The 16627-nt window shown below is 45.4% G+C and overlaps 1 protein-coding gene across 1 annotated transcript in view; it reads left to right on the forward strand.

The window, feature by feature from the left end:
- Positions 1-219: 219 nt before the first annotated feature.
- ITIH5 (inter-alpha-trypsin inhibitor heavy chain 5) overlaps positions 220-16627 on the forward strand; it is a 44102-nt gene continuing 27694 nt past the window's right edge. The window contains exons 1-5 of the mRNA XM_053943522.1: positions 220-404; positions 3825-3869; positions 8588-8751; positions 9489-9596; positions 10125-10375. Coding sequence (XP_053799497.1) covers positions 285-404; positions 3825-3869; positions 8588-8751; positions 9489-9596; positions 10125-10375 — 688 coding nt within the window. The 5' untranslated portion in view covers positions 220-284. The remainder of the gene's footprint in view (positions 405-3824; positions 3870-8587; positions 8752-9488; positions 9597-10124; positions 10376-16627) is intronic.

Here is a 16627-nt window from a genome sequence, read left to right on the forward strand (position 1 = left end):
CTGCAGGGGACAAGAGGGGGCTGAGGAAGAGCGCGGAGTCCAGCGGGCGCGGCTCCTGCTGCGGGACCCCCGGCTGAGGGATGCGGACCCTGCAGGGATTCCCTGCAGCACAGGAGGCCGCCCTGCCTGGAAAAGGGGCCGGTCCCGAGCTGGGGAGGAGGAGGAGGAGGAGGAGGAGGAGAGGGTGGGTCGCTGTGTCTCCTGTCAGGCTCCCGCAGCCGGGCCGGCAGCGGGGCTGGCCGTGCGCTCACCGCGGGGCAGGAGCCCCGGCGCTCCTCTCCACCATGATCCTCTGGCTGTGCCTCTGCTGGGGCTTCTCCCCCTCGGTGGGACAGCCCGACTCGGAGCTGATGGCCAGGTACCTGGAGGAGCAGCTGCTGGCGGACTACAGCATCGTGGAGCAGGTAGGTTTTGAGGCGGAGCACGTTCGGGAGCATCAGGTGGCCGCGGCTGGCTTGTCCCCTCTTCAGCAGCAGTATTGGCAAGCGGGGCAGTCTGGTAAAAATGCATTTATTCCACCTGTCCGTGCAGCTGAGCTCCGTGGGAGATGCTAGAGCCAGCACGGGGCTGTGCTGGAGGTGCTAAGCCAGGAGATCAGCCGTGCTGGTGCCGCTGCCCCGGGACGGTTCGGTCTGACACCCATCCCCACGGCTGTGCTAACGAGGCATTTCACAGGCACAGGGCAGCTAACGCCGTGTCCTGGCCACACTCCAGTCTGAGTCATTCCGAGTATTTCAAGCTCGGGGGATAGTTTTTTTGCCTATGGTCTTACTGTACTTGATTTTTAACTCGTGCTGGCTGAAACAAACCACATGAATTTCAGTTTCTAAAACACTTTGCAGACAATGAAAGAAAAAAAAAATTCTGCAGGTGAGGGCTATTATGTTGTGTTATTGTGTGGCTTAGATTTTCTAAGGAAATGGGGTTGCAAGAGCAATGAACTTTTTGCAAGAGTTTGGGTGGTGGTTTGGGAGGCTGTGATCTATTTCAAGTGGAAAGTGTCCCTGCCCATGGCAGAGGGGCTGGAACTAGTTGATCTTTAAGGTTTCTTCCAATCCAAACCACTCGGATTCTATAAAAGAGGGCTTCAGGTCTGTGCTCACACCTATCAGGTCCATAAGAGATACCACGTGTGACTTTGGGTCACTTAGGACATCAGTAATTTATCTAAATCTGATCAGATCTGAGAGGCTCCATAGCACCTGGGGCACCCATGTGGGCCCGAGATACAATGCAGGAACTGTGGAATACCTGTGCCTTGCTGGAGGTCAGGTGGGACAATCCAGTTTGTCTAAAATGTCAGTACTTGTCTGTATTTGGCATCTTCTGCCATGCAGCAGGTGGGAAAAGTGACTCTTCATGTGTGTCTGTATCTATCCAACCTAGAATAGAAGGAATCTCTCTCCAGAAGCATCCACATCTCTCCCCTGTGGGGACACCAAAAAGTTTGTTTTCAATCCTGATTACTAGGGATGCATATTCCTTTTGGGGGAATTCAGCCACAAACCAACACTGTTTTACAAACCCAAGTGAGAGAGAGTGTCTCCACCACTGCCAGTGGAGTGGTATCTGGGATCACCCACCTGCTTTAGGGGGAAAATCAGTTGCAAAGCTCAAAGAAGTGGCTCACAGTGCTGGAGTAACCTGGTTGATGTTGCTTGAGGCACATGAGGGTGTTTCCAGAGGAGCTGTGCTGCTGGCAGGTCAGTGGCAGCAGTCACTTCCACCAGAAAAGCAGTGATGTGTAAATAGGTGTGGAGACCTGGTGCTCTGGGACAGCCAGATCTAGAAGAGGACTTCTGTCTGTCCTCACTGAACACCTGAGCCAGGCTGAGAACAGGCAGGTGCTCCCCTAGATTGAGATACTGCACTAGAAACAAATCCACTGCACAGCTTATATCCCATACACCATGCTGGGACTAACAGATGGCAGTAACTTAGGGGGTCACTACTAGCAATTATCTGACTTTAATGAGTGTGCTGGAAAGCTTTAAAGCTAAAAGTTGATGGTAATTTGGAAATTGTTCCATTAGATGATGCCAGTGAAGCTGCTTGATTGGAACAGTCCAATGGACTGATAACAAACCCTGCAGCAGTGTTTTGGCAGTAGTCATGAAGTCCTAGAAAACGAGACACTGCTATCTGGTGATCCTTAGCTCCTCACCGATGTCCACTGGGTATCCCCAAGACTTTAGAAGGTGGTTCTTGAAGTCACACAGAGCCTTCTTATGCAATTCAGCGAGCAGACAAAATGGGTTTTGGTGGGGGAAGATGAAAATAGGAACCAAGTTTCCAGTTTCACTGATTATTCTTTAAAAACCCCTGTGATCAGAACAACAGGTGGATTTGTTCCAAAAGGTAAACTTTCAGTAAAAAAATACTGAGGGCTATTGATCTCTCATCTCTGCCTCTGCTCCAAGCAGAGCCAACTTCACAGACATTTATCTGTCTTGTTCTGAAGAACCTGCAGTGATGGAGAATCTGCAGCCTCTCACAGTAGGCTCCTGAGGGGCTTTATTTGTCTGAGATAACAGACCCAGACAGAAAGTTTCTTCCAAATCTTAAGATGCAAACAATTCCTCTCCCTCTCCCTCTCCCTCTCCCTCTCCCTCTCCCTCTCCCTCTCCCTCTCCCTCTCCCTCTCCCTCTCCCTCTCCCTCTCCTCTCCTCTCCTCTCCTCTCCTCTCCTCTCCTCTCCTCTCCTCTCCCTCTCCCTCTCCCTCTCCCTCTCCCTCTCCCTCTCCCTCTCCCTCTCCCTCTCCCTCTCCCTCTCCCTCTCCTCTCCCAAAGGAGCTGTTTTCCCTTGGTTCTAATTTCACAAGATGTTGGCTAAAATGATGCAGAAGGAAATAGTAAAGATTCTCATGCCTGAAACTTTTAATTTCCCCTTTGGGCATCCCTGAGCTTTTCAATGCACAATATAAACAGACATAAAATCATCTCTTTTGGCAAGGGCTGCTGCTATTTCAGAGTAAATCAACTAAAAGGGCAAATCAGGTAAAAACATATTGTTGTATTCTTCTGCTCTCTGGGGTTCTGCTGAAATTTTAAGATGGCACTTGGCTTCCCTCATTGACAAAATACTTGCTTTGGGGAGGGACTTGGAGATGTTGAGCTGGGTCTCACACCATGTGAGAAGTCAGAGGAGCTGATGAGAAGGGTGAGACAGTGAGTACAATTGCACTGTCACAGGTGAAGCACTTCGTTTCATAATAAGGTCTGTGGCTGAATTTAAATATCTTTATTCCTGTTTTGCACATAACTAGTGCTTTTCTGTCACTTCACAATAAATACACAGTATCTGTGGAGAGTATTTAGCCAACAGATCTGCTCTTGAGCTAATATTTATACAGCTGAAGCTGTAGGATTAATTTAAACAAGTTATAGAACCACAGAATGATTTGGGTTGGAGGGCACCTTAAAGAGCATCCAGTTCCAAACCCTTGCCATGAGCAGGGACATCTTCCACTAGACCAGGCTGCTCAAAACCCCATCCAGCCTGGCCTTCAATACTTCCAGGGATGTTCTTAGCATCCAGGGCCGGGGCTTAAAGCTGACCTTCCTGCCATCATCTAGAGGGTCTCTTGCCAAGCACATTTGCCAAACAGCCAGCACCTCCTTGCCTGAGACAGCCACATTGCACTGCTGAGCTTTGATCAGTGGGTCTGTTAACACAGAAGAGACTCAGGTTTTAATTTTTAACCAGAGGAACATTTGAACCTGGCCATGGGTGATCAGTCACACAGCCCCATGTCTGGGATTAAACAAGTGACATGTCTGCTGGAAGCTGAACAGAACCCACTGACTCCCTTAACTCTTTGCAGGTTGCTCGCCGTGTCCCAAGACAGGCCAAATTCCTGCAGAGGCTGGTATGTATCACACCCTGTCTTTGTTTTACCTCATGGGAACTGCACTTTCCCTGGATATGTGTGTGTGTGTGTGCATCCCTGTGCCCAGGAATGAACTATTTGATGGTAGAGTGAGATTCTGGGTAAGGTAAAAAAAGAAATCTTCATTTTGATCAATGCAACAGGTACAGGTTCTTCTAATATTTCCCAATCCATCTTCTCAAGCCCAGATTTGGAGGAAGACCATCTAATGTTACCAACCTTAACAATGCAGTGAACATTAGCCTGATGAAATCTCATTGAGTTTGAAGAGAAAGGAAGTTTGCTTTGGAATTTGAAGATCTCTGTCATTCTCTGACAAAATCTCCTGGAGAAAGGAAGAAAACAAGGAAGCCGATATCCTTCTTCCCGCACAGAAATCAAAAATTTAGATGTAGAGAGGCAGCCAGTAGAATTGCTGATCATGGCCAGTTATTTTTCTGGCCTTTCTGGGGGACTTCCCAGTTGAGAACTGGTGGAACTCATTTCACACCTGAGCAGCTATCACCTTAACAGCTCCTCGTCCCCTTCATCTTTAACAAATTGGAATCAGCAGCCTAGAGAGAAACTCTCAGGCTTATTACCAGTTTATTACTTCTAATCTGAGAGACAGTCAATTTGTTTTGATGAAAGTAACTGATAAAGGCAAAAATACTGAATGGATTTCATATATTCAGCTCTTTTTCTGTTCTTCCAAATATTTCATGTAAACGAGTGTAACATAATTTGTTTGGTGAGAAAATCCCAGCTGCCAGTTCATCATCATAACCAGGACACCTCCACAAAACATCCAGCCAACATGCCTCCTGGCAGTGTCCTAATCTGCTGCCTTGGCATTCCCTCACTTAATTTTTAATAGGGATGATAATCATGGTAATAATAACATTAAACAAATGGTTTGTTTTGCTTTTTTTTTTTTCCTTTGAGCTGCTTCTTATCTTCTGAAGGCTGTCTTGGTTTGAACAGACAGGTGTCTGCTAAGGAAAGCAGGAGCCTCCCCTGAAATGGAAAATGTAAACCCCCTCCCTCTGAATTATTATAATTTTGAAATTAAGGGGCTCTCAGGCAAGGCAAAGATATGGGAATTGGAATAACAGTTCTTTACTAGGAAAATTAAAAATACAAATGCAATAGTACAAAAAAGAAATCAACCCAGTGCCAGAGTCAGAACAGAGCTGGCAGGCTGTGGGTCAGGGAGGTGGCAGCAGTGCCATTCCATGGGGGCTCAGCCCTCCTGCAGTGCCAGCTGTGCTTCTGCTGGAGCAGGATCCTGGACAAGGCTGGAGTTTTCCTCTGGAGCTCCAGGGCTGCTGGAGATGGGCCTGGGCTCCCTCTGGGAATGCAGTGGGGCAGAAAGCTGCTCCTCTGGGAATGCAGTGGGCAAAGGCTGCTGTGGTGTTGCAGGAGTCAGATTGGATCCAGGTAGGAATGCTTGGCTCCTGCCCTGGGCACAGCATCTCCCCATGGGATGATGGAATTTTCTCAGCCATGCAGGGACACTCAGTGGCCATGGACAGAAGAGATCTCCTGGAGGGAGGATTGGCTGTGGGAGAGATAAAGAAAAAACTTCCCAATTAACAGCAGATAACTGCCCCACTTCTAACAGATAGGAATAGAATACACATCCCCATTTCCAACCGAAGACAAGGCCTCAATAAAAAGTGCAGAAAACAAACAACGTTTGTGCAGCTGTAAGTCAGAGCACCAGGCAGTGATGGATTGTGCAAGAGCTCCAGGGAATGCAGCACAGGAATCACAGAGTGGAACTCGGGCTGCCTGCCCAGCCTGACTGAGCAACCTGTTTGGAAATGCCTGTGCCCCCACCATTTATCTTTTCTATATACAGGGAATAGCAGATCCCTTCCAGGGATGGGAAGGTGAACCAATTCTTTCAACTTCAGCTCTATGTGATGCCCTTATTCAGTGTTTGATTTTCCCAACAGCAACTCACATCCACCAGGAAGGGGGAGGAATGTTGAATGTCCTTTTTTGTTGTGTTTTTTTACTATTCCTCAGATTGTAAGGATATCAGAACTGGAGCTTGTTCAGTGGGATAGAGATATTTTCCCCATCCCTGGAAGTGTCCAAGACCAGATTGGACAGGGCTTGGAGGAACCTGGTCTAGTGGAAGGTGTTCCTGCCCATGGCAGGGGTTAGAACTAGATGGGCTTTAAGGTCCCTTCCAACCCAATCCATTCTGTGATTCTATAACAGAGATCAGCTGAAGCCAGCAGAGAGTGGATTTAGCAAAAAAAAAAAAAACCCTAAGTGATTTTTTTTTTTGCATATAAAATACCATTAAGCTGTGGAACTTGCAGCAGGATGTTGCAGATGCTAAAAGTTTACATGGATTCAAAAAGCAGCTGTGTAAAGTAATGGAAGAGAAATTCACAGAATACAAATATACCACAAAAATACCACCCTTGACTCTGGAGGTCCTTCAGTCACAAATTACTGAAAACAGAGAATATTTCAGGGTAGTATCAGTGCAGGTTGGACTAATTTTCCACTCTCCTCTAAGCATGTGCTGTTGGTCTCTGCCAGTGACAGGCTACAGGGTTAGCACTGCTTTTTTCTCACTCAACACAACCATTCTCCTGTTGTCATAACAACAGCAAGTTCATGCTCTCTGTCACATTTGAAAGACTTCCTGAGTTCCTGTGAATCCATCAGTGCATGCACAGTGTCAGACAGGTCACTGCAGAGCCACTTGTATCTCAAGTGAAAGGCGAAGGGCTTGATCCTCTTTTGCTGATCATCTATCAGCTACATATAAACCCACAGGTTTTTATGAACTGCAGCACATGGGTTGAATGCAGAAGGTCTGACTCCAAAGAATTTGCTTTATTGTCTGATTCTTTCTATAATTTCTATTATTAAATCCTCTGTGAACCTTGCTATGCCACAGGCAATTAGTGGCATGGACACTGAATGAAGCATCAGCTCATTATATCTGAAAACATTCCTACAACCCTATTTCAATCAAAACTCCCCATCTTCTCCACCTTCAGGATAATGAGACTGGGAAGCCATGCCTGTGTATCAGGGAAAGTCCTGAGAACAGCAGGATCTAGTTCTAATTAACAGCAGTTAATTAAGCAGTGGTCTAAGGGTGGGACATTAGATCTGTGCAGGGGTGTTCTAGCCTAGATCCACAGATCCATTGCACTGATCTGCCTAAAATCAGTGAGGTGATTCCTACCCTAGAAGTTCCAATCTGTTGCCATTGTGCTCCACGTGAGCTGAGCAGGATCCCAGACACAGAGCACATTCCCCAGCTGAAGATATCTATCACGACCAGGTTCATCTGAGACACATTATCAGTCTTTCCAAGCCTTGCAAGTGTAGGCAAGCAGGGCTTTATGCCAAGTCTGTTGGTAGATCTGTGTTTCCAGTGGATCCTCATTCTTCCATTTGCCTGGAATTCACTAGCCCAGCAGCTTGTTTAGTTGGATTCTCAGTTACTTCTGGATTCTGTTACTTCTGATGCCATCAGCTACTGCAAAAATGTCTTGTTTCCTACTCAGACAAACACTTGCTCCCTTTCTTAAGCTGTTTGCCAAAATTATTTTTGTTCTGAAAGAAAGCCTGGACATGCAGCTGAAGAGCCTGTTCTTGTCCTCACAACTCTTACGTGACTGTGAGTTTTTACCAGCCTCAATAGGAAGAGTCTTGCTGTATTTGGCTTAGTGGGGTTGCTCTATATTTACAGTGCATTTTACCCTTTATCTCCCTTCTGCTTTTGAGGGTTTGGTCTTTGATTGTGTAAGTCGATGCACAGATTTTTCTTTTTCAAGGGCTGCTTACAGTTAAGTATACTGAAGTATTCCAGGAAGAAAACATTTGAGCTCCATGGAGATGGTGCTGTCAAAAAACACATTAGTCTGGAGAAATGCTCCAACTCAGGACTTGTGCACGAAAACACATTCCCAAGAAGCAGAAATTGGCTTTCAGCTTCCATTGCTACATCATGTGTCATTCACTGCTGTCTCTGCTGCTTCTCTGCTGGAAAGAGTCCAGTGTGGGCTAAAAAGCTTAAAATATTTTGCTTGAGATGTCACAGTGTCAATGTTTTCTATTAAGTGTCTTCATCCATTGGTGCAGAGTTCCAGGATGAATTCTGAGCAGAGGAGGACTCAGTTGACTCCATTGACAGCAGTTTCTCTGTTTACATAACTCAGGGATCTGACTGGATGAATTTGGAGGAGGTGCTTCTTTATAAATGGTGATGCCAGTCTTTCAAGTCTTCCCTCTGCTCTTGTGCAGAGCAGGGTCTGTGACACAGTTCTGGACCCCATGGGGGATGCATTTTGGGCTTTTCTTGCCAGGCCACAAGGGAATAATCCTGATCCTCTCACGCAGTCAGAGTTGAAGGCTTCAGTTTAGGACACAGATGGATTTTGTCAGGGTGTTTCACAACTTAAAGGCTGGCATAAGCAGAGCTCTCAGAACTTGTCCAAGCACTGGACAAAGTTTGTGGCCTCTGTGCATGAACAAAGGCAGTACCACATTCCTGATTTACTGTTTGCAGCTCACCTGAAATTTTGAGGACAAGCCCACTTTTGCCTGTTGCTGTCAGGAGCTCTGATACTCATTGCGTGGGAGTTTGCTAGTCCATATTAAATCTTAAATGCATTGAAACACGGAAGGGGTGAGTTACCCAGCTGCCTGTTTAGGGGTGACCTTTTTGATTCCCAAAGGAAACCAGGCCTCGGATGTCCGAGTTCCACGTGAGATCCACGATCATTTCCCGGTATGCTTTCACCACCGTGTCCTGCACCATGGTGAACAGCGGCTCCGAGGCACGGGAAGCCGTGTTTGAGATGCAGATCCCAGCTGCAGCTTTCATCTCCAACTTTACCATGTAAGTAAGTAATGCACAGACCAAGTCTATAGATACCGTGATACTAAATTCAAATCCTCAGTGTAAACAGGGAGGGAAACTATTCTATTTCCCCTCTGAGTGTCTTTCAACCACTTCCTTCTCCTCCTCTCTCTGATTTGAATGAGAAAACTCTCTTCAAGACCTTAAAGACCTTTCCAGAGAAAGTTTCAGCAACACTGGTAGATATATTTATCTCACCTGACTGACTGTAATACCTAAGAATCTTCTTATTTCATGTTCTCCACATTGTCAATGGAGCAGAAGTCAACTCCAACCAGCAGATAGGTTCAGTGGCTGCTGGAGGTGTGAATGATAAACCAAATAGAGAGAAACCTCACAGTGAAATGACCAATAAATGAAACTCTTGGTCTCAAACATATTTGGTTTGATCATGCTCAGATCCTCTCTACAGACAGATATTGGGGCCACAGCTTCAGACTTGACCAAAGGGCATAGGGGACCCACTATTTAAGAAATACTTCCATTTAGAGTGAATAGGAAGAATAAGAGACTTTTGCCTTTGTACTGGGTGGGTATTTCCAGCCAGGGAACTTCTGAGTTGGCTTCTGTCCCAGAGACTTGGGTGGACTCAGGAGAGTGACACCAGCAGCACTCTGAGATTCTTCCCACATCAAAGTCTGTGGATGCACCTGCAGCAAATGTACACCTGTCACTGTGCTTGGGTGCAGAGTCTCTGACATCTCTGATCTCTCCAGGAGCATTGGCAACAAGACTTATTACGGAGAGGTCACGGGGAAAGAAAAGAAAAATAGCACGGATGACAAAGAAAGGCACAAGAAACCTCCAAGCCCCACAGAAGGAAGGTGAGTGTTGTGCATTTGGCTGTGTTCTGGGAAGTGTTGCAGTCTCCTGCCATCTTTATCCTGGCTGCCTCGGCATGCCCATCTATGGATTTACAGGAAGGAGCAACTAAACTGAATATTATCTGCATTGCCTGGTGTCATTCTATACTCCAGGCCATGAAAAATTGCATGTGGCCTTTTCTAACCCTGTCACACAACTTTTTAAATTCCAAGATGCTCCAGGATGCACTACTGGGGGAAAGAATTCTTGTTACTTCCTGAATAAGAGAAAGGAAAATAAGGGTGCTGTCATGAACAGAGTCATCCACTTCACTCAAGAGGGAAGCAAGAATATCCTTTATTTATATAAAGCAGTAAATCAACAAAATTCAATGGTAAATGCAGCAGGTGTTCAACAAGATTCAATGGGAAGGTTCAGTTGATTATTTACAGGGAACAAGGTCAGGCAAAACTATGGCGGGGGGAGGCAAAGGAGGTTAACGTGTGAGGTGCATGGGATGTGAAGCTGCCTTTGGGTTTTCCTTCCAGGGAGAATGGCTATGAGACATTCAAGGCCTCTGTCTTCATTCCTCGCAAGATGCAGGCCAGGTTCATTTTGCATTACGAAGAACTTCTGCAGAGGCGACTGGGCAAATACGAATACACCGTCAGCATCCGGCCCCAGCAGCTGGTGGGGCGGCTGCGGGTGGAGGTGAACATCCTGGAGAACTCAGGAATAGTGTCCCTGGAGGTGCCTCCCCTTCGGAACAGCAAGAAGAAGGGCAACGGGAAAGCTGAAGGTAAGGAGAGATTTTACGACCCGTGGTTCTGGTATCTGTGGGGCCTTGGTCACTTCTCAAGAAGTGGCCTGGCAGCGCTGGATCTGTTTTCTCTGGATGACTGTGTCTGTGTGGTATCTGTGCCTCAGCCTGTGAGGACTTTGAAGCTTCATGAATACTGGGTTGATCCCATTCATCTCAACAGGGTTTTTTTCTTTGCTATTGTCTTTAAGAGCTTTGAACTGGGCCTTCAGGCCTTGTGCTCAGCACTGGAGCAGGCTCTTCCCTGGCCTCTGCATCTCCTGGGGACTGTTTATTTTAAGTGAATTGTTTTTTCCATCCATCCATGCCAAGGAAGATAGGAAATCCTGCACTTCAGAACATGGGAAATTCCAAGAGGAAAATCTGTATTTTGCCAAAGCACTAAGTGCTGTCTGAGCATCAGCTCTTACCCCTAACCATCCTTGCTCACTGTTCAGACAGTGTAAATGCAATTTTTTCTGCCATAAACCAACAGCTCAGGGTACTGTGGTTGCTGCATGTTGTCAGAAAACACCAAAAAAGAAGGATGGAAGGAGGATGCAGAGTCTTTTGGGACTTGACCCTCAGCCACTCCAAGTGACACAGTGCCAGCAAAATCAGTGGAGCTGCTCATATCTGCCACTGAAAGATCCTAATGCATGTGAACTGGAGTTAAACTGATTGCTCAGTGGGATCCTACTGATTTCATCCAAATCACATTAAATCAAGGCTCTCAGTGACTTGGGCTATCTTCAGGTCAAGCCTCATTAGTCTCTGTGTCGTACATGCACGTGCCAAGTGATAAATGTGCTCTGCTCCTCATCAGGAGAGGCAGGAAGCCTTTTTCACCTATCAGGGAATATCACAGTGCATTGTTGGCATGTGGTTTCCTAAAGCAAGACATCTGGCATTGATCAAGGGTAGAGACAGACTAAGCAGAGCAGACACACTGTTGGTCCAGCACAGTATGGAAATTCCTATATGTAAATGACATACAGGGAGAACTCATGTAACTCACTATCCAAATGGCAGTCTGGGAGCACTGACATTCTTGGCATCATGCTCCAGATTTCAAAGAGCTCATATAAAATGGGCCTGAGCTGTTGGATTCTGTAATCCTCCCTAGCCAGTAAAATGTATATAAAATAGGTGTTCCATTGCAGGATGGGCAATGCAACTGAAGCTCAGATTCTCTGTGCTTTATCTGTGTTCAGAATTCAATTTCAGGCCCTTTTTGTCTGGAATCATCCCATGTGGTTGTCCACTGTATCCCAGCTGACTGTCACCTCTCAAGGTGGATCCAAACCCAAACCATCAGAGGCCATTAGTTGCTCCCTGTGAAGCCTTCTTGCTCATATGACACCCAAAAAGCGTGGGGTTTGCACATCCAGTGAGACCTCCAGGGAAGGCTGTGAATTTTTAAGTGAAAGGCAGGTCAATTGTGAATTTCACATTTCAAGAGGAGCTGCTTTGCAGACAGTCTGTATACTGGGAGTAAACCAGAAAAAAAAGTGTCTGCTCTCTCTTGGATTCCCATGGCTTAAAACTCTTCAGTACCACTTGGTTGGACATTGGAACATTGGAAAATGGTACTGCCTGACTGGTTTGAAGTTGAATATGTCGTGAAAGCTCTCTTCCTCTATTTCCTATATCTAAACCGTTTCAGAATTAATGATAAAGTATGAGATTTTGATAAGTATTAATAAAATATCTTGAGGGTAGTGGAAGAAAAATGTAGTGTGCATCAAGTTGTTACAACCCACCCCAAAAGATGAGGGTAACCCAAGTTCTGGAAACGACACTCATTCATCAGTGTTTGTAAATGCACACATGTAGGCTTATTTTACAACAACCTGGCTGCACAGGAAATTAGATATGTTTTGGTTCTTATTATCTACAGTAATATAACAATATAAACCCATAAATATATCACTTGAGAAAATGTATAAGAGTAGAAAGATCTCACCACCTGAAAGACTTGTGATGAGACTTGGTTGTTGCAATTTCAATGCCTGTTGGTCAAAGGGGTGATCACAGGCTAGATCTATCATGTGGTGAGGAAAATCCTAGGGAAACCCACAGAATGCACAATCCATTGAGTTTATATTCACTCATGTTCAGGTGGGAATGCCCAGGTACCTGCCCAGGGGTGGGGAGCTTGTAATGGTTGTTGGAATGCTGTGGGTCAAGGACACCTGGATGATGGAATGTTGTGGATCAGGGGACCCTTGGGGAGTCTTTTACACCTTCTCACAAGATACAGCTGCCTGATAAATTAGCACTGTTGCCAATTATGTCCCATCACGGCCCATCAGCACAGTGAGCACCTTCAGGCTCTGCGTGAATGTCCTGGCACTGCCCTGGGCAGGGGAGTTATCACAGCTGAGTTCACTTGATAAGGACAAGGCTCCCACCTGCCAGGGTTCACCTCTTTCCTTATCTGGTCCAACCCCAGCTGCAGCCTGAGCTGGGCTGTGCTTGCCTCTGGCACCTGGGTGGGTGCTTTTCCCATGGCAGCTTCTCCTGAGTGTTTGAGCCACCAGCATCCCAGTGTCTCTTCCAGTCTAACTTGTGGATATGTCCTTTTCTTATCTCTCAGACAGTCCTGCATCCATCCTCTCTGAATGGGGAGCAGAGACAACGTGATGACAGGTCTTTCTAGGATATTTCCTTGCGCAGCAACTCCTGCGCACATGGCTCCATCTGGGAGTTGTATTTTTCCCAAAGGAAGGCATTAGGCATGTGAGTTTTGGAAAATGATCATTTGGCATGTGCAGGTGTTGCCTTCTGTCAGATACAAACCCCAAAACAGGAGGCATTGAGGCAAATGATCCTGACCTTCTCTGGCGACCTCAGAATGGAGCCACTTTCTGAATGATGTCCTGGATGCTGTCCTCATCTTGCTCCTCCAGTGTAGCTGTGTGAGAACTAGCCATGGGCTTGGGCAGGAGACACTAGGCTGCTCGAGGATGACTGTTTCTTTCTGAAGTCAAAGGTCTCAGAAAGCTTTTTGTTTCTTATAACAGCTGTCTGGAAGTTTCCACATGTTAGCGGAGGACGAACTTTGCATTTGAGCTCTAATCCTGAATCTGCCAGACTCCAAAATAATTTAGGTTTAACTGTTCCTCTTGTGAGGACAACAGTTTCGTCTGGAAAATGCTTTTTCCTGCTCTGTTTACTTCTTCAGCTGAATTTAGTGGAAAGTTTGTCTGAAGGCTCTACTAACTCTCTCAGTGTGAGCACAAACCAGCCTAAGCATTTGGAGCTCATCCATGCTCTGGACTCTGAAATATCTCATAGATTTTTCCCTCTCTGCCATTTGTTTAAAAAGAACAAGGCCAATAAACAGAGAAGAGTAATTGTGATCCACATATCAAGTGCTGCCTAAAAAAGAAACCTGGGGAAGGCACAGGAACTGTGTTCAAGAATATAAAAGGCTGCTGCAAGAAGGAAAAGGATACTGTGGCTTCTGTGTCAGTAACCAAAAAAACAAGAAGTCATGGGTTTATAATCCACAAGGAAAAATGTAAATTAGACATTGAAAATGTTCAACAGCGAAAAAAGTGAAGTTCTGGAAAGGACTGGCAAGTGTAGGCACTGAATTTCCATTACTGGAGGTCTGGAGTGTTTCCTGATTGTATCAAAAAACTAAGTAGGAAGGGATTCAGTCTGGGAACTGGGATGAATTAGATAAGTTACCTTCCAGACCTTATTTTTGTTATTCCAGGGGAAAAAAAAAAAAGTTTTCTTGGACCCTTTCTATCAGACCATTTTTTGGTTTCTAACTTCTGTCCCAGGGATGGAGATGAGAAGCTATGAAGAGGATGGGAGAGACTCCTCAGCAATTCTTGTCACTTAAAATGGCTGTGTGAGACAGCCTTGGAAACTTCCTCTCCAGAGATCCCTAAAGCACTGTCTGTGTTAGAAAGGATGACATTTATCACCTCCAGAGAGTGTTCTGAGAAGCAATAGAAGGAGGCAATGTGATCCACCTAGACTCCACATCGCTTTAAAAAACAATTACAGGTTACGTGTGATTATGCTCATTTAAGAGGTGGGGAAACTGAGGCATGGAGTTGCTAGCTAAATCAGCTGGTTTCCAGTGGTCCAGAGAAGTGTTAGGACTGGAGTTTGTGCTGTTGTGGCACGGCATCTTGTCCTCACCCATCGCTGTTTTTACGGCAGAGAAACATGGAAGTGCTGCCCAAAGGCCACGGACGCAGACGTGCAGGAGGAATAAGGAGGGAGCTTCTGACTGATTCTCACTGACCCTGGTGTGATATGACCAGGCAGCCTAACCCCACAGCAGGCTGTCCTTTCAGCAGTTGAGGAGAAGTAATGTGAAACCCTGAGATCAGAAATGATACATGAACTTTGAAGCCATTTCTATGTATTTTAGGCTTTTCCCACATACTGGCAGTTAAATGGGATTTCTGGAAGCAATAGAAGACAGATGGAAAATTCAAGAAGGCAGATACAGGCAAATCTGGTGCATTTTGTATTAAAAACATATTGTATCTGTTGATTCATCAGATCAAAGGGCAACTATAAAAATTAAAAACGGATCAAGACTGAGGTAAAACCTTATAGTGACGTTGATTTATAACTTTTCCTTGCCAGGAGAACTCTGAACTGTACATGGATTTTAGAAAAAATGTCAAAGCTGTGGGTAATCATTTTATAAGCCCCCTCTAAGATACAAAACTAGTGTCCTTATGTGATTTCAGTGTATTGGCTGGGACCTCCCTCTCTGTTTCCATCAGGATGAATGGATAGGAGCTCTCACAGAAAAGCTGTGATACAGAATCAGTTCTTGATTTTACTGAAATTGAGTGATCTCTGTCATTCAGTCTCCTTGGGCAAGGCTTTTGCTGAGGAGTTTGTTTCACAGTCCAGGTGCTCTGACTATAATTTGCTTGTGTAAAATTGGGCCTGTGATAAAACCCTTCCCTATCTCAGTAGAAGAGTCTTGTGCCCTGTCTTTTCAAATGCATTCACAGGACAGCTGTGAAAATAAAGCAAAATCATCCTGGCAGTAACATCCTAGAGTGCTATTGATCTATGAATCTTACTCTCATTCCTTTGCCTAGAGGTACCTAGATTGTACATGGCATTTCAGAGTAAAAGTTACAGATTTGTCTAATAATTTCATAAACCCACAAGGACCCTAATCCTGGCATTTCTGTGAACTTCCACCTGTGGGAAGTCAGGTACCACCCCATGCCTCCATTTTCCTACTTGTTAAATGGACATAATCACATATTTCTGGTTTTGTAAATCACTGTGGGGTCTGGATGTGAGGTTTTGATCATTGTTGCTCACTGATACCATATTGCTTTTCCCTAATGCCGCTCAAAGCCCTTTACAAGGGTGAAGTGCCACTGCTCATTACCTAAACAGAGTTATGGGACCCCTGGAATGGAGCTTTCCCAGACCACCTGCACCTTGTCATTTGGATCACTATTGTTAATTTATTGGTAATTGAAATTATCCTAAAGCAGATGTCTGTCTGGCCAGATGTATCATACCCTAATCTCTGATACTCTTGACCTGATCTCTGCTTGCATAGTGGAGCCTAGGAAATAAACTTATACGTAGGTGTTTGCATTGTGTGCACCTGAACTGGAACTGAACCTCTCCCATCCCTAATTTCCCTGTCACACCACAGATTTTTGGGCATTTTTGGCAAAGATTTGAGTTTTCCCCTCACAGTATAATCAAGCAGCTGATTCCTTCCAATTCTAACCAGCCCAGGAGCAGACATAATAGAACTTCTGTGCCTCAGAGGATTGTTGGAATAATCACTGTGAGAGTTAAAGCACCCAAGAACAACTTCAGTTGACAATATATTTTTGTGTTTTCAAAAGCCAGTTAGGAAAAGGGTGAAAGCCCTCAAAATCTGGAGAAACTCAGGGGCCAAATCCATCTCATGTAAGGGTCCCAATGGAGTTCAGAGGGAAACAGCTGGCAAACCAAAAGAGGGTAAGGTGGGATTTTGTTTACATAGAGAGGCAATAGGGAACTTCCACATCCCTCAACTTTTTGAGAGTGAGCACAGAAAACAATACAAGGAGAATTTCCTGCAGGGTGACTCAGACCTAAATAATTGTCTTTATCTGAGGTGCCCTCTGCCAGGCACATCCCTCTTTATTGATTCAGGAAGAATTTTCAGAGTTTAGGGTGAGTTACATCTTAGGGATGCAATTTGTGTGACTGCACTGGCAGTGTTGGATTTTGTCTGAATTAAACTGA

The sequence above is a fragment of the Vidua chalybeata genome, chromosome 5, assembly GCF_026979565.1.
Source record: "Vidua chalybeata isolate OUT-0048 chromosome 5, bVidCha1 merged haplotype, whole genome shotgun sequence".
Lineage (NCBI taxonomy): Eukaryota > Metazoa > Chordata > Aves > Passeriformes > Viduidae > Vidua > Vidua chalybeata.